The sequence below is a fragment of the Melitaea cinxia genome, chromosome 29, assembly GCF_905220565.1.
Source record: "Melitaea cinxia chromosome 29, ilMelCinx1.1, whole genome shotgun sequence".
Taxonomy (NCBI): domain Eukaryota; kingdom Metazoa; phylum Arthropoda; class Insecta; order Lepidoptera; family Nymphalidae; genus Melitaea; species Melitaea cinxia.
The window spans coordinates 3,337,778-3,355,620 of record NC_059422.1 but is presented as its reverse complement, the minus strand read 5'-3'; the positions used below and the strand labels follow the sequence as shown (position 1 = coordinate 3,355,620).

General features: G+C 32.6%; 5 protein-coding genes across 5 annotated transcripts; 3 read left to right on the top strand and 2 right to left on the bottom strand.

The window, feature by feature from the left end:
• The first annotated feature begins 1,619 nt into the window (after positions 1–1,619).
• LOC123667730 (chorion class B protein PC10-like) lies at positions 1,620–2,145 on the top strand. The gene has a single exon (XM_045601570.1). The coding sequence runs from the start codon at positions 1,620–1,622 to the stop codon at positions 2,097–2,099; it is 480 nt and encodes a 159-aa protein (XP_045457526.1). The 3' UTR covers positions 2,100–2,145.
• A 4,734-nt stretch (positions 2,146–6,879) lies between these two features.
• LOC123667729 (chorion class B protein PC10-like) lies at positions 6,880–7,406 on the bottom strand. The gene has a single exon (XM_045601569.1). It carries the CDS (start codon positions 7,404–7,406, stop codon positions 6,927–6,929), a length of 480 nt encoding a protein of 159 aa, XP_045457525.1. The 3' UTR covers positions 6,880–6,926.
• Positions 7,407–8,551: 1,145 nt separating this feature from the next.
• On the top strand, positions 8,552–9,661 carry LOC123667728 (chorion class A protein Ld5-like). Its single transcript, XM_045601568.1, has 2 exons — positions 8,552–8,602; positions 9,261–9,661. The coding sequence occupies exons 1-2, from the start codon at positions 8,552–8,554 to the stop codon at positions 9,600–9,602; spliced, it is 393 nt and encodes a 130-aa protein (XP_045457524.1). The 3' UTR covers positions 9,603–9,661.
• Positions 9,662–12,600: 2,939 nt separating this feature from the next.
• LOC123667727 (chorion class B protein PC10-like) lies at positions 12,601–13,328 on the bottom strand. The gene is made up of 2 exons (XM_045601567.1): positions 13,281–13,328; positions 12,601–13,164 (listed from the first exon to the last, which is right to left on the bottom strand). Exons 1-2 carry the CDS (start codon positions 13,326–13,328, stop codon positions 12,652–12,654), a joined length of 561 nt encoding a protein of 186 aa, XP_045457523.1. The 3' UTR covers positions 12,601–12,651.
• A 1,904-nt stretch (positions 13,329–15,232) lies between these two features.
• LOC123667914 (chorion class A protein Ld5-like) lies at positions 15,233–16,457 on the top strand. Its single transcript, XM_045601744.1, has 2 exons — positions 15,233–15,312; positions 16,058–16,457. Exons 1-2 carry the CDS (start codon positions 15,262–15,264, stop codon positions 16,397–16,399), a joined length of 393 nt encoding a protein of 130 aa, XP_045457700.1. The 5' UTR covers positions 15,233–15,261; the 3' UTR covers positions 16,400–16,457.
• Positions 16,458–17,843: the final 1,386 nt, after the last annotated feature.

Genomic DNA, 17,843 nt, shown 5'->3' with positions numbered 1-17,843 from the left:
TTAGGTAGGTCTGAGAATCGAACAACATCTTTATCGTCTCCTATCATCTCCCTAAATGTTAAGGCTAGTCCACCCCTAATTTTTTTTTGAATTTTTCGATAAATTATTTAATTTTTAATTAATTAGGATACAACATTAAAAAATACACACAACCATAAATTTTCAACCTTCTACGATTCACCACTATTTATAAATAGCGTTTAGCAGCAAGACAACGTTTGCCGAGTCAGCTAGTATATCTATATAATAATACTTGAAACAAAAACCTCTTTTTATGAAAATTACGCGAACAAAGGAGTATGAAATTTCGCACACTTGTAGTTTATATACAGAAGGAGTGCATAATGCTGATATTTTGTTTACTATACATAATAATAGGTAAATTAAATCAATGAAAAAAATATTACACATTCCTTTATGTATTTGACACACAGACATGTATACTCTTTAATTTATTATTATAGAAGTACATAATTATAGTCTTTGACAACAGAACCTTAATAATGTTCAAACTTATAATTCAAATTAATTATGGTCGAATCTCGACAACTGGGTGACCATTAGTAAAATGTAAATAAGTCACATGTTGCATAAAAAATAGCGCCGCTAAATCCACACATTTTTTATCATTTCACTTAAATAATTAATAATTATAAAATTTAAATTACGAGACATACTTCGTTTCAGTGATAATCCAAAATATTTTCAGAATGTCTTTAATGTACGCGTCGGTTTTGTTACCGTTTTGATTTATGTTTAAGTTTCAGTTTTAACTCTTTTCTTTATGTCGGTTAAAATGTTGGCCCAGTTTGTAATGACCCTTCTATCTGCTCCGAGGGTTGTGGGTTCAATTCCCACCCCGAGTCTAGGTGTAATATAAATATTTGTTTGTGTATTTATAAATGTATTATTTATAATTAAGTTTATCGAAAATAAACATATGTAGCTATACCAGTCGGCTGTTACCTATAACACAAGCATTAAGTTGCTTACTTTAGGAACAGACGACCGTGTGTGTATTGTGAAAATATTTATTATTATTATTATGTTGATTCGTCATTTAATTCATGATAACTTACAATTAATTTTCCTAAAGTGAAGCAAAAAATCTGGATTAGACAATAATAATTGGCTCTTCAAATTGCTTTTCATACTATTTTAAAATACATGTGGTATTTTTAATATCTCAACATTTTACAATATTTCACGTTCACTAATAATACATAAATTATCGTTTAGCTACTAGAACAAAGTAATGCTAATTTCTGATAACACTATTTGTAGGTTGCAAATTGTACGAAATAACTTGATTGTCACGTTTACTACACAAAGTTCGAAATAGTTTACGAAATATCTACTAATGTTGCACTGGATCAGATGAGTATATAAACCAGTTATTTTTCCTAGTATTGTCAAGTTTGTCTCCAAACGCTAATCATGTTCAAAGCTGTGCTTTTCGTCTGCGCCCAGGTGCTCTTCGTTCAGGTATAAGATTATTACAAGTAATATTATTAATAATGTGCATTAAAACTTTTATTTATTTCTTCACATCCTATATTATTGCTACATTTTTTTTCTTCTTTCAGTTCACTGCTGGACAGTGTATGGGACGCTATAATATGGCTCCCATAATAGCAGCTCCTGCTTGTTCTACCACTCCAATCGGTGTCACCGCTCCTCTCAGCGCCTGCGGCTCCGGTATCTCTGCCATCCCTGCTTCTAGCGGCGGTGGCCTCGAAGTATTCAGTTCTTCTACCCTTTCGCCAGATGGGTTGTCGGTCCTCTCTGAAAACGCCATCGAAGGAAACCTCGCAGTCGCCGGTGCTCTGCCTTTCCTAGGCGCTGTGGCCCTTGACGGTGTTCTACCTAGCTCTGGTATTGGTGCTGTCAACTATGGCTGTGGTAATGGAGAAGTCGCCATCTTGGCTGAGGATAATGCCTCCTCTTCACTTGCTGGTTCACTCAGCTCCGGTGCCTTCGGCTCCTACTTTGGTCATCATGCTGCTGCTGAATCCATCGGTCTTGGTGGTTTCGGCTGCGGCAGCGGTCGTTTGGCTAGACCAACCCACAATAGATGTGGCTGTGGTAGCATATTTTAAAGATTTTAACGGTTTAAATTGACCTTAGTAATATAAATGTGCAATAAATATTTTTGTTTTCATTTACAAATAAAAAAAACCCTATTAATTAAAAAATTAGTGCTTCGTAATGAAATCTATGTGATGAATTAAGTCAAAGGAGATAGAGAAAATCAAAGTCAGTTTTTTATATTAGTTTCATAATTTTAATAACACTAGAATAGCCTTTTTATTTTTGGATTAAGAAATTTATCTGAAGTTATCTCTACAGACCGTAAGTCACTATCGTATTTAATAATCCACTACTTGACTTAAACTTAACCTTAAGGTTTGTGTTTGTTTTATTTCCTAAGCTAAAAGTATTTTTATTTATTTAAGTTTTAAACTATATCACTTATATCTAGGTCAGAGCTAAGTTTTTAGGTGCACATATCTAGGTCATTCTTGTATTTATTTACCTATACTCTGTTATTTTTTTTATATATATTAATATATCCACAGGCTTATAATGCCCGTTCTTTTGTTATTCCAATTTTTGTTTTTCTTAGTGATCGTTACTTGGTACTTACACTATTGCAGCTTACACAATTATTCTATGTTAGTATCCCTAATGCAGACGTGAGTCCACCGACCAAAATTACGCTAACTTAATTTTGATATCTTAGATGCAAAAAGATTTTTTAAATATTGTTAATTTTATTTTTATATTTTTTATTATTATATTGCACCTTACCTTAATTATTATTATGATCTATGTTTATATACTACTTGCTATCTATAGTATATTACCGTATTTGTAGACTTAAGACCTACTTGGCCTACTTACAATATATACTTAACCTATGTTATTATTAGTAATTATTTTTTAATATCCCTAGTCCTAGTTTTATAAGAGTCTTATCATTACATTATATTGTGATTACTGTGATTACATTACACTGTGATTACTGTGATTACATTACACTGTGATTACTGTGATTCCTAAACTCTGTTTTGCTATTACTGTGTTGCGGTGGAAAGATATGTGTGTGCGCTCCTTTATTTGTGAGTGTGTGAGTAAAGTAGAAGATACAGAAATAGTTCATACATAACATAATGTCCAGGTTGAAACTCTTAATGTGCACAACATACAGTAAAATAATACACTAAGCAGAACAGAAGTGGATGAAATGGAATATACATATAATGGAATATACATATAAATTGAACATTAAAAACTGAAATTTATGTTTATTATTAATATATATTATTATAATATATAAATTATATTAAAAGTTTGGTTATAAAAGAAGCGAGAGAACAGTGATAGATGTCTTTATCGATACACGTACTGACCAACTGGTTGTACTGGCGCGACACATGGAGATAAGGGATTGTAATAAGAGGTGTTATTTTGATAAACTTCTAATACGGTAGTTTATGTTAAAGTTAAGCTGAGACAGCACTAATATTATAAAGCTATTTAAAATAATATGAAAAAGTCCCTTCTTACTATGGTGGGGTATGAGCACTCCCCAGATGATCTGTCTATTTACCAGTCAACTGCTCTGGACAATACATACATATCAAAATAGAGTTTTGGAAATTGTACTGCATATAAATGAAAAAATACGATTAACTTGGTTTGATTCACGTCCTGTATGCTATATTTTTTTTTAATTTTGTGGAATGTTCAAATGTTTAGGCAGAAGTTGGTCAGATAAATATTTGTCATGTTGTAATTTATTTATGTATTTAATATTTGGAAAACCAACAGCACAAATAACAGTACATAGCAATAGTAATAAACAAAGGGGACTGTCCATTTTCGGCCCAGCGTGAACAGAATTTATACAAAAAAACAAATATACCAAAAATTTTCATATATTATATCATGATTATTCGTGATTTTCAGTTGTGTCAATATAAACTGATAAAAAGTTTATATAATAAGTATTTTAATTCATTAATTATATACGTCTAGTTTATTTCCGGTTGGTGATTTGATTATACCACGTTGCCAGTCTTTAACAAACAATTATTATTAACGAACAATCGATTTTATAATATTTTTAAATCAATTATTTGTTAAAATCGATTAAAAGTATTGTTAAATCGAATTAGGTAATTAGAAAAAAGTCTATAAAAGTGTATTTAGTAAAAAAAAAATTAACTTTGATGAAAAATAAACTATTTTAGAAACATTGTTATTGACTACATAAAAAGCAAGCAATTAATTATATTAAATTCGATTATCAATTTAATCGATTTATTTTGTTTATTGAAAATATTATTTGTTATGGCAACCCTAAATTACAGACTTTTGCATCATACATTCATTTGACTTCCATATTCTTTCATTGTGATATAGCAACCTACTGAAAGGTTTTCCGTCAACCGAGAATTCATCACTACTGCGACGTAAAATACACTAGGAAAATATATGTTGTATTTATTTTATATGTAAACAATAAAGGTCAGGCAGAGAAACCATAAAAAAATATTATTGCATCTGCATGGTTGGTCGACGAACAGTAGGTTGTTGTGCCCATGTCGTGACAATTATTTGGTTTTTGGGCTGGAAATGGTTTCAAGATTTTATAAATCTACCTGCCTAGTTTTTAGATAACATTCTGTTAACGTACGAATCCGATTAGTAGAACAAAAATAACAAAAACAATGATTTTTTATTTCAGAAACCTTCTTGTAATTATCCACAAAAAAACAAAAAAGAAACACCTGGACACAAAACTATATCATTTTTCTAATTCCTACTTTTTAGTACTACTAACTTAATATATAATTATTATTCTCAGTGACTGTCCACTCGGGGCCGAAACCCCCATACAAAGTGGACAGTCCCCTTTGGCTAATGATAGGTCTTCACGTATAAGTACTGGTATATAAATAAACACGTCACGCCTACACGTGGATTGCACGTCGAGATGTTTATTTATTTTTTATTTATTTATTTATTCTTTATTGTACACAACATAGAGTAATTTAATACATAATTTTAAAGAAAAAAAAGTATAATGCACAATGAGGCGGCCTTATCGCCCGATAGCGATTTCTTCCAGGCAACCTTAGGGTTAGGATTAGAGGAAAAAAAAGAAATAAGTAGGTGGTGTATAATAAACGTACATAAAACAAAATAAGATACAAATAATACAAATAAAATATATATTATAAACTATCACTCAATATTCCTATAGATATAAATATACACGTACATAACAATAAAATATAAGTATACGGTAAATAATACACACATACATATATACATACATACAAACATTAATATATATATATATATATATATATATATATATATATATATATATATATATATATATATATATATATATAAAATTAAGTCCTATTAAGAGACAGATAATGGTCTTTTATAAGTTTTTTAAATGAACCAATGCTTTGAGCTTTGCGAATGTGTAAGGGTAAAGTATTCCACAAAATAATAGCCTGAACAGCAAACGAACCTCGATAATGTTTGGTCTTATGTACAGACATACAAATATTTATCATGTGCGGGAATCGAATTCGCAACCACCAGCGCAACAGGTACAATCCATGGCTGTGACCGCTGCGCCAACGCGGCGTCAACTACATAATATCTATTGTTAGCATAATCTCGATTATTTTAATATGTTTCGTGACGTAATGCAACAGTGTTAATAAAAATATTTCCCTACCCGCTAATACGTTTTGTAACGTCATGCAACAACGTCAATAAAAGCAGTCCCTACCCGTTCAGAGGGCTCTTTTGCTTCTCGGCTTTCGGAACGATAGGTCGTTATTTCATGACGAGTGCGTTGATCATTTTTATATTCAAAGTAACGGTTGTTTGCTTGGTTAATTTAAATTGTAGTTCTCGGTCATTATTTTCGATTAAGTTAGTGGTTAAGGTTAATTTTTGTGATAACTGTTATATTTGTAAAAATAAGTAATAAATAGAAGTTAAGTGTTCAGTTTCCCGTCTCTTTTTTTTAAATAAATAAGTTTGTTTCTCCTAAAACTATATATTAATACGTAAAGCAAATACTCAAAAAAAGAAATTTCGCACACTTATAGTTTATATAGAGAAGGAATGCAGAATACTAATATTTTTTTAATTATGCCTAAAAATATATTAAATCAATAAAAAAATACTTACATTTTGATACACATCTTTTGTTGATTGTCAGTCTGTAGTCAAATTGATTTTTTTTTAATCGTTCATTATTTTCATTATTATTGGTTTTATTAAATTTAAATTTTTAATTATGGCGTAATTTCGACCCCTGGGCGAACACTAGTATTTTTAAATGCACACGTGACAAAAGTCGATATATAATCTATTCAAATCCCAGGATATCGCTACAACGTTTAATTTTATCAACATCAAATATTTACGATAATCGTATATACCGTAATATTAGCTGATGGGAACGAAAGACAACTTCATGTTCTCATTCTTCTCGCACTCATAGCAAAATTTATAATAGCATAATCAAGTAATCGAGTAGGCATAATGGGAACAGAATTTTACAGCTATTAAATGTGTGCTATTAATCATAATCTATTCATTAGTTCCTAACAGTGAGTCCTGCGGTAGAACTTATATAGCAGATAAATCGCACTATTTAAAAAAGGATTGAATTCCAGAAAGTCAAGCGAATTTTATAGATTTTGTTCGTGTACTCGAAGTGGGCACTAAGCAAAGAAATAGTGCTAGGTACCATGAAAGACTGCGCAGGACTAAGAGAGTAATTTGTTATTGTTTAAATGTTAAGGGTTTATTAAAATTGAAAAATAAAAATATAAGGAATTGCATTACTATATTAAGAAAATACATTCAAACAGTTCAAATTTTTAAAATATGTTATCACAGCCGCATCTATTGTGGGTTGGTCTAGCTAAACGACCGCTGCCGCAGCCGAAACCGCCAAGACCGATGGATTCAGCAGCAGCATGATGACCAAAGTAGGAGCCGAAAGCACCGGAGCCGAGTGAACCAGCAAATGAAGAGGAGGCATTGTCCTCAGCCAAGATGGCGACTTCTCCATTACCACAGCCATAGTTGACAGCACCAATACCAGAGCTAGGTAGAACACCGTCAAGGGCCACAGCGCCTAGGAAAGGCAGAGCACCGGCGACTGCAAGGTTTCCTTCGAAGGCGTTTTCAGAGAGGACCGACAACCCATCTGGCGAAAGGGTAGAAGAACTGAATACTTCGAGGCCACCGCCGCTAGAAGCAGGGATGGCAGAGATACCGGAGCCGCAGGCGCTGAGAGGAGCGGTGACACCGATTGGAGTGGTAGAACAAGCAGGAGCTGCTATTATGGGAGCCATATTATAGCGTCCCATACACTGTCCAGCAGTGAACTGAAAGAAGAAAAAAAATGTAGCCATAATATAGGATGTAAAGAAATAAATAAAAGTTTTAATGCACATTATTAATAATATTACTTGTAATAATCTTATACCTGAAGGAAGAGCACCTGGGCGCAGACGAAAAGCACAGCCTTAAACATGATTAGTGTTTGGATACAAACTTGACAATAGTAGGAAAAATAACTGGTTTATATACTCATCTGATCCAGTGCAACATTAGTAGATATTTCGTAAAGTATTTCGAACTTTGTGTAGTAAACGTGACAATCAAGTTATTTCATACAATTTGCAACCTACAAATAGTGATATTAGAAATTAGCATTATTTTGTTCTATTAATAAAAGTATATTATGACTAGTAATAATACGCTTGAAATTAAAATATTAAAACACTTTTAAATATTCCAAATATTTATTTATTTATATTTGGCATGGTTATCATATGGTCTATCATCATGGTTCGATTCAAGAATGATGAAACGGTTTTATATCATTTATTTGAAATAAGTAAACAAAAATTCTTTGGATGTCCAAAAGCTCCTTAAAAGCAATTTTAAACTTTGATGACATTCATCAAGTTCCTTGCATAGTAAATTTAATTTTCTCCACATTTGAGAATTTAATATTAGAAATAGTATAAAAAAATATATAATCCACGTGGTTATTATCAATTCCAGATTTGTCCACAGCCTGAGCAAAAGTTAATAATATAAATATTTAAATCTATTTAGTAGATAATCGTTAAACAATTAAACAAATCTCGATGAAATAAATCTATTTTATTTCTATTTTGGTCAATCATTGACTATTTTTGGTTATATAAGAGACAGTAATTGCAAATGAAGTCGTGGATTAAGCTAGTTTATTACAGATCGTCAATATAAAGAATTGATACTTAAATTTTTAAAATATTTTTAAATATAAGTTTGACTGATAAACAGTCCTGTGATTACTTAAAATAGAAAAACAGCTAAAGCACGTTCATGAAAAACTGCAAAGCAATCTTTTACTATTAATTTAATATTGTGTAACCAGGCAGTGGTATATAAACGTTAGATTTTCCATAACCATTGCATATTCGCATCCGCTGAATACAAACAGATCATGTCTACCTTCGCCGTTCTTCTCTTCTGCGCCCAAGCTTGCTTGGTTCAGGTACGTTTGTTCATGTTATAAAGTAAATTTGAAATTAAAATATAAATTTCCCAGCATTTTTTGAATTTTGAAAACGTGAACTATTAACAGCCCTAATAACTTAATGTTGATTTTGCATTAAATCAATATTAGGTTAACACTTTACTCTAGAGCAGGGATGTCAAACTCAATTTTGCAATATTTTAAAATTCTAATAAAAAAATGTCTTGTACGCATTTTAAAACTTCCGTAGATGAATCGAGTGAAATCATGATTTTTCTTTCTGTGACAAAATGCAATCGCGAGCCGTATTGAAACTTCCCGCGGACCTTTACTTTGACATTCCTGCTCTAGAGTTTTCTACTGATTCTTCAATTGAAAACACTTTCCGTTTTCTTTTGAGCTTTATTTTACTAGATAAATTAATATTAGAACATATGATATTATGTTTGTATATATAGAAATTTAAGCAGTTTTTGACAGTTTCTGTAACATATTATTTTAACTGTACCACAATAGTGTCATTATTATGTTTCAATCACTTATAAGTGAAATCCCGTGACAAACGTAACCTTGAAATTGCAACTTGTACTACCGCATACTAAACATTCTAGGCATCCTACATATAATGAATTAAAATAATATTTGATGTTCCCTACATAACTATATTGTGTTTCAGAATGTGTACAGCCAGTGCCATCGTGGTCCAATAGCACACATTGCCCCTGCTTGTGGTTCGGAAGATAGACTGATCTCTCCAGCTGCACTGGGTCATAGTGGTATCGCTGCACCTCTTTCTCTTGCATCTCCAAGTGGCATCTCTTCAGCTGCTGCCTACGGTGGTACTGGTGTAGGTGAAGTAGCCGTTGGTGGAGAGATGGGTGTGATTGGTACCACCCTAGTTGCTGGTCAAGTGCCCATCCTCGGAGCTGTAGAGTTTGGAGGTGTCGTGCCAGCTGCCGGTGCTGTCTGCATTTCTGGCAACTGCGGATGTGGATGCAACGGTGCTTATGCCTTCTAAAAAGTGAAAACAAAATCAAATTCTTTAATATAAATAAAATGTTTGATATTACTAATTCATTTTGGAAGTTTTTTATTTAAATGTACTAATGCACTGAACTTGTGGGCTTAAATGCCAATAAAAAAGGGCATTAGTATAATTATATTTTAGTCAATAGTTGTTAAAAACAATAGTTTTCATGATTAACGTTCACTTGCGTTCATATTTTCATGCTTTCTATTGAGACAGGTTGTATAAAAGTTTAACTTTTAGTCTATGAACTTAATCAGCAATCTTTTAAACTGAAAATAAATTTCAAATTGACTGATAAAAAATGTACTGATAGAATGCTTGTAATAACTTATAATTTGTATGAGCTTCTTTAAAGGAGTATGGTAAAAATTTCCAATGGAAAATACAAAGGGACAGATGCGGAGCAAAAATATATATAACTCAATTTATCTAAAAAAGTTTAAATGTGTAAGTAATATATTATTTATTAGTAGGAGATTCGAACTAGAGACTAACTTTACCCATCTATATATATATATATATATATATATATATATATATATATATATATATATATTAAAAAATGGCTCGAAAATTCCTAGCCAGGCCATATTTCATTCCCAATTGAAAAATAGGTTTTTATTTAATAATGCAGCAATAATATAAGCAAGTTGGCATAGTTAGAACATAATTTTACAGCTATTAAATGTGTGCTATTTATTGTAACCTATTTCTTAGTTCCTAACAGTGCGTCCTGCGGTAGAAGTTATATAGTAAATAAATCGCACTATTTAAAAATGCATGTAATTGAACGTTACAGGAAAAACTACATGGAGCGTCTTTCTGCACATCCTAACCCACTAGCCTACCAGCTGACGACCTCTAGGCCTGTAAAAAGACTGAAGAGAGCACATGTGCTCCCTACCTAAAAGAGAGCTGCAGCCCAATCCTGCAGCCACTCTAATCGCCATTCTCCTTTTAACAAATTTACTTATAGTCTGGCGACTGATTGTAAATTATAAAAAAAAAAAAAAAAAAAAAAAAAAAAAATTAAAAATGCATTGAATTTCAGATAATCACGCAAAACTTAAAGATATTAATCTTGTACTTGAAGTGGGCACCAAACAAAGGAAGAGTGCTGGGTGCCAGGAAAGACCGCGCGTGACTTATAGAGTAATTAAATTATTTTTATATTTTTAAAGCTTTTTTGACATTTTAAAGCTTTTTCTAGCTTTAGCTTAAAAATTTCAAAAAAATTAAAATATATTGCAGAAAATGCACGTGAATGCAAAGAAATCGTTTCATATTAAATACACAAGGAAAAAGAAAACTCTTGCAACAACGTATAGATTAAGTTCAGAAGTGTTGCAAGAAGTTAATAAAATACGAGATCTCGGTGTGATAATAGACAGTAAGCTAACATTCAGGGAACACGTTGATATTGTGGTTAACCAGGCTTCGAAAATGCTAGGCTTCCTTAAAAGGAATACTAAAGGATTTCTACACCCAGAAACAAAAACAATTTTGTTTAACTCACTAGTGCGAAGCAGGCTTGAATTTGCGTCAGTGGTCTGGAACCCACAATATACAACTCACTCACAGCGTACTGAAAGCATTCAAAGATCTTTTACTAGGCACCTGGCATTCCACAGTTCAGGTATATCCCATAAAGACACTTATGATCTGCGGCTAAAACAATTTGGCACGGTATCACTTTATAACCGCCGAATTCTGCTCGACATTATCTTCCTTAAAAAGATCTTGTCGGGTTATGTAGATTGCGCGGACTTAGTTAAACACATAAAGCTGAGCGTCCCCCGAAAATATCCACGACATCGCATTACTAGGCTACTATACGTTCCTGCATGTAGGACTAACATTCTCAAAGGTGCTGGTATCAGATATAGATATTTTTAATGATTCAGTCTCCAGCATTCGAAAAAAACTTACTGCGCATTTCTATTCGTTACCCTCTGTATAACCTGCATACTTGTTATGTTTGTTGTTATAGTCTCTATTTTAGATTATATTTCCGAATTTTTCCATATATTACCTACTGTACGAGAGTATGTAACGTGAACTCGCAATAGTTTTTTTTTCTATTTTTTTCCCCATCTGTGATTGTATAAAGATCAAATGTAATTAATTAAGAGTGATGTACATACGTGTAATTGGCATGCATACTATCTTAATATTGTGAATTATAGATTATTGTATTTTAATGTTTGTAATACTGTTGGTGTGTCTATAAATAAATAAATAAAATGCAAGAACCTTCTCATGACATGTCTTAAACAGAGCAACGAATATATCCAGTTTATTTTCTTATTTTATTTGTCGTTCTGTATCATTTTCAATAAACTCTTATTTGCATCTATCTCATCATTGAATCAAAAAATTGTAGCGCGGTGCAGCTCGTTAGTGGCGTTTTCCTTGTTTTATTTTTCATTTATTGTTTGATAAAAAAATGGCATATCTTGGGTGAAACTAACGTGTACAAATAGGGATTAAGTTTATTGTATGTAACAGGGCAAAAAAAATAATTGCATTATGTTTTCGCACAGCTATGTTATAAGTACTTATCGTATAGTAATCTTAACGTATCATTTACGTAATTTAGCAAATTTTAGCAAGTTCTTGCCATCAAATGCCATATTTTTATCAGCCTATATTTATCTATATTGTGGCTTATCCACTATAGACAGGCGTATAGTATCCTGCGTACTTAAGAAAATGTTCTAGAGGATAATTTGTATAAAAGATACAAGAAAGAAGAATATATAGATCATTAATACATAGTTTTTTTTAATGTGTATTTGTTTCTTTATACATTTCGTTCATCATTACAGCCTATAAAGTCCACTGCTGGACATAGGCCTCCACAAGTTTACGCCAAAAATAACGTGAACTCATGTGTTTTGCCCATATTCACCACGCTGGGTCACATTTCGTTACATAATATTACTTTTTCTAATTAATAGGTTTATTAAAATTAAAAAACAGAACATAGTGTATTGCTTTGTTATATTATGAAAATCCATTCAAACAGTTCAAATTTTTAAAATATGCTGCCACAGCCGCAGCTAATGTGGGTTGGTCTAGCCAAACGACCGCAGCCGCAGCCGAAACCACCAGGACCGATGGATTCAGCAGCAGCATGATGACCAAAGTAGGAGCCGAAAGCACCGGAGCCAAGTGAACCAGCAAGTGAAGAGGAGGCATTGTCCTCAGCCAAGATGGCCACTTCTCCATTACCGCAGCCATAGTTGACAGCACCAATACCAGAACTTGGTAGAACACCTTCAAGAGCCACAGCACCCAGGAAAGGCAGAGCACCGGCGGCTGCGAGGTTTCCTTCGATGGCGTTTTCTGAGAAGACTGATAGTCCATCTGGTGAAAAGGCAGAAGAACTGAACACTTCGAGACCGCCACCGCTAGAAGCAGGAATGGCAGAGATACCGTAACCGCACGAACTAAGGGAAGCAGTGTGACCGAGATGGGTGGTAGAACAAGGATGAGCTGATGTCACGGGAACCGAACTATGGTGCCCTATACACTGCCCGGCAATTAACTAAAACGAAAAAATATTTTAGGTTAGCAATCAATACCTAAAGTAGAATATAAAGAAAAAAAAAATATGCACAATAGTAATATTGTGCATTGTTATTACTTGTAATAATCTTATACCTGAACGAAGAGCACTTGGGCGCAGACGAAAATCACAGCTTTGAACATGATTAGTGTTTGGATGCAAACTTGACAATACTAGGGAAAATAACTGGTTTATATACTCATATGACCCAGTACACTAATAGATATTTCGTAAACTATTTCTAAGTTTAGGGAATAAACGTGACAATCAAGTCATTTCATGCAAGTTGCAACTTACAAATAGTGATATCAGAAATTAGCATTACTTTGTTCTATTCATTAAATTATATTATGACTAGTAATAATATCCTTCTAATTAAATTATAAAAACACTTTAAAATATATAAAATATTTATTAATTTATATTTGGCATGGTTATCATATGGTCTATCATAATGGTTTCAGTAATAATCAAGTTTACCAAACTAAATAGTTTATAATATGTTTTTTATGTATTTATAATTCTATTTATATTTATCTACTTTTGCAGAATCCCGCACTTTGTTACTTATAATTTCCTTTTACTTGGGGTTGTCTGGAAGAGATTGCTTAAAGCAATAAGCGCCTTTGCATGCTGTCATTGTAACTACTTGTATGTCCCTGATCAAGTTGAGTGGCAGATCACCCAGCAAATGGCTCAAGTCTCCTCTCAAGAACCATTCACGCTGGACATGTCGTTCCAACATGATGGCTGCCCTGCCCATTTCAGGAGAAGTGTCAGAGACTGGCTGGACACAAATTATCCAAACAAATGGATAGGACGAGGTGGGCCGTTGCATGGCCAGCAAGAAGTCCGGACCTAACCCCCATGGATTTTCATATCTGGGGGCGCATGAAAAGTCTTGTCTATAGCGAGCCAAATTCAGTTACGTCTGTGGAAGAATTAAGAGAAAGGATTGTGGATGCAGCAAATAAAATGAGGACAACATTGACCACTCGAGTAGTGAAGACTGGTATCCGTAGAAGGATGCGACAATGTATTAGAAACAGAGGCGGCCATGTTGAACATGAACTGTAGAGTAAGAAAAAGTCGTGTGAAAACCTGATTTAATAAATGACATTTCATGCTTACCTATTGTTTTATTTTACTATTTAGGGCTAAGTATTAATTTTCTTCTCCACTGTCGCCTATGAAACTAAATTTTTTTCAATGCATTTAAATAAAACCCTAGATTGTTATACCTCGTTAGATAGCTGATGAAACATAGATATTTTAAAACACATCTGCCGAACAACTGCCATAATATTTTTCTTAGATATCCCTTAGAGAAAAATAAACTTTATAATATTTTTTTTAATTTCTTAACTTTCACTTGTCTACTACGGCCTTTTCAATTAACTTATGCACTATTTTAATGATTGACGTCGTAAAACATCTTATTAGAGATGTAAAAATGCAATAATAATAATAATAATAAGACACACAAAATAAACAAAATTAAATTTAGTAGCCTAAAAATCGGCAGTTTTCAATAAAAAAATTAAAAGTCGAATATCTCGAAAAGGGTTAAGTTTAGGGTAGGGTATTTCATAGTGAAATAAGTCAGAAATGATGGGTACTTCACGCCCTTAACGGATCTAGCACGACTTTTCCTGTAACCCTGTATAAACGTATATATTAGACAATATTCAAATAATCGAACAAATTTGTACGCAAGAAATCTGGAATCTTTCCAGTTTAAGTGACAGATTGATATTTTAACCGTTGTCTATTTTGTTATTATATGAGTATGAGACAGTAATTCCAAATGAAGTCGTGGGTTAAGCTAGTTAATTACAAATCGTAAATATAATTAATTGATTCTTAAAATTTTTAAATATTGGTAAATAAAAGTTTGACAAAAACTGATAAACAGTCCTGTGATTACTTAAAATAGAAAAACAGCAAAAGCACGTTCATGAAAAACTGCGAAGCAATCTTTTACTATTAATTTATTATTGTGTAATCAGGCAGTGGTATATAAACGTTAGGTTTTCCAACCATTGTATATTCGCATCCGCTGAATACAAACCCATCATGTCTACCTTCGCCGTTCTTCTCTTCTGCGCCCAAGCTTGCTTGGTTCAGGTAAGTTTTGCTCATGTTATACAATAACAATATATAAAGCAAATATGAAATTAAAATAATAATATATTTTCCCAGCGTGTAGTGAATTTTGAATACGAGAATTGTTAAAAGTAGGCAACCTTAATTATTTAATATTGATTCTATCTTTGACTCTATATGTGGTAGCTTGTTATTAGCTTTTTTTTATTCATATTATGTATTAGTTATAGTCATAATAAGCTGTAAGCTATCCAAATAAAATAAAATAAAAAAAAATTTTGGTGTACAAATATTTTTTATTGCACCAAATAATTATTTTACAATAGTCATTATAATATAGGAAGTTGACAAGGGCGAAGTTATCTCTAAAAGAGATCTCTTCCAGTCAACCCATAACCCACCCACAAATACCTTATTCTAGAGTCTTCTTCAATTGAAAACACTTTATGTTTTTGTTACAGTTTTATTTTACTAGATAAATTAATAGTAGTAGAAAATATAATAATTTGTTTGTATATATGTGTAGAAATTTTCAAGCAGTTTTTGACAATTACTGTTACATATAATTTCATCTATGCCACAATGGTGTCATTATTATGTTTAATCGTTGATAAGTCAAATCCGCGACAAACGTCACAAGCCATCCGTTAATAAAGGATTGAAATTGCAACCTTGTACTACAGCATACTAAACATTCTAGGCATCCTACATATAATGAATTAAAATAATATTTGATGTTCTATATTCTAATTATATTGTGTTTCAGAATGTGTACAGCCAGTGCCATCGTGGTCCAATAGCACACATTGCCCCTGCTTGTGGTTCGGAAGGTAGACTGATCTCTCCAGCTGCACTGGGTCATAGTGGTATCGCTGCACCCCTTTCTCTTGCATCTCCAAGTGGCATCTCTTCAGCTGCTGCCTACGGTGGTACTGGTGTAGGTGAAGTAGCCGTTGGTGGGGAGATGGGTGTGATTGGTACCACCCTAGTTGCTGGTCAAGTGCCCGTCCTCGGAGCTGTAGAGTTTGGTGGTATCGTGCCAGCTGCCGGTGCTGTCTGCATTTCTGGCAACTGCGGCTGTGGATGCAACGATGCTTATGCCTTCTAAAAAATACCAATAAAACCAGTTTCTTGAATCTAAATAAAAAATATGTATTACCAATTCATTTTGGAAGTTTTTTATTTAAATGTAGTAATTCACTGAACTTGTGGGCTTAAATGCCAATAAAAAAGGGCATTAGTATAATTATATTATAGTCAATAGTTGTTAAAAACATAGTTTTCATGATTAACATTCACTTGCGTTCATATTTTCATGCTTTCTATTGAGGCAGGTTGTATAAAAGTTTAACTTTTAGTCTATGAACTTAATCAGCAACCTTTTAAACTAAAAATAAATTTCAAATTGATTGATAAAAAATGTACTGATAGAATGTTTGTAATAACTTATAATTTGTATGAGCTTCTTTAAAGGAGTATGGTAAAAATTTCCAATGGAAAATACAAAGGGACAGATGCGGAGCGAAAAAATATATAATTGAAATTTATCTAAAAAAGTTTAAATCTGTAAGTAATATATTATTTATTAGTAGGATATTCGAACTAGATACTAACTTTACCCATCTATATATATATTTTAAAAAATGGCTGGAAAATTCCTAGCCAGGCTATATTTCATTCCCAATTGAAAAGTAGGTTTGTATTTAATAATGCAGCGAAGAATTTAAAAAATTAATTTAATACCTACCGATAGTATGAAGCCTAATACACTCTTGCTACAACCAAAAGTGCTGTAGAGCGTCAGTCTTAGTACGCTAAGCTCTCAGCCGCGCTCTCCAGCGTCACTGCTGTTTCGTTGTTGCACACGTTCAATTGCTATATTTTTTCATACAGTACGTCTTATATTATTTCTTCTTCAAAACTAAATAGATTGAGTAAGTTTTGTTTAATATACACATCGCTACATATTCGCTGATGGAAACAAAAAATTACTTCATCTTTCAATCTTCTCGCACTCATATTAAATTTAATTTTACAATAGCATAAGCAAGTTGGCATAGTTGGAACATAATTTTACAGATATTAAATGTGTGCTATTTATTGTAACCTATTTCTTAGTTCATAACAGTGAGTCCTGTGGTAGAAGTTATATAGTAAATAAATCGCAGATAATCATGCAAAACTTAAAGATATTAATCTTGTACTTGAAGCGGGCACCAAACAAAGGAAGAGTGCTGGGTGCCAGGAAAGCCCGCGCGTGACTTATAGAGTAATTTAATTATTTTTATATTTTTAAAGCCTTTTTGACATTTTAAAGCTTTTTCGAGCTTTAGCTTATAAATATCAAAAAAATTAAAATATATTGCAGAAAATGCAAGTGAATGCAAAGAAATCGTTTCATATTAAATACACAAGGAAAAAGAAAACTCTTGCAACAACGTATAGATTATGTTCAGAAGTGTTGCAAGAAGTTAATAAAATACGAGATCTCGGTGTGATAATGGACAGTAAGCTAACATTCAGGGAACACGATGATACTGTGGTTAACCAGG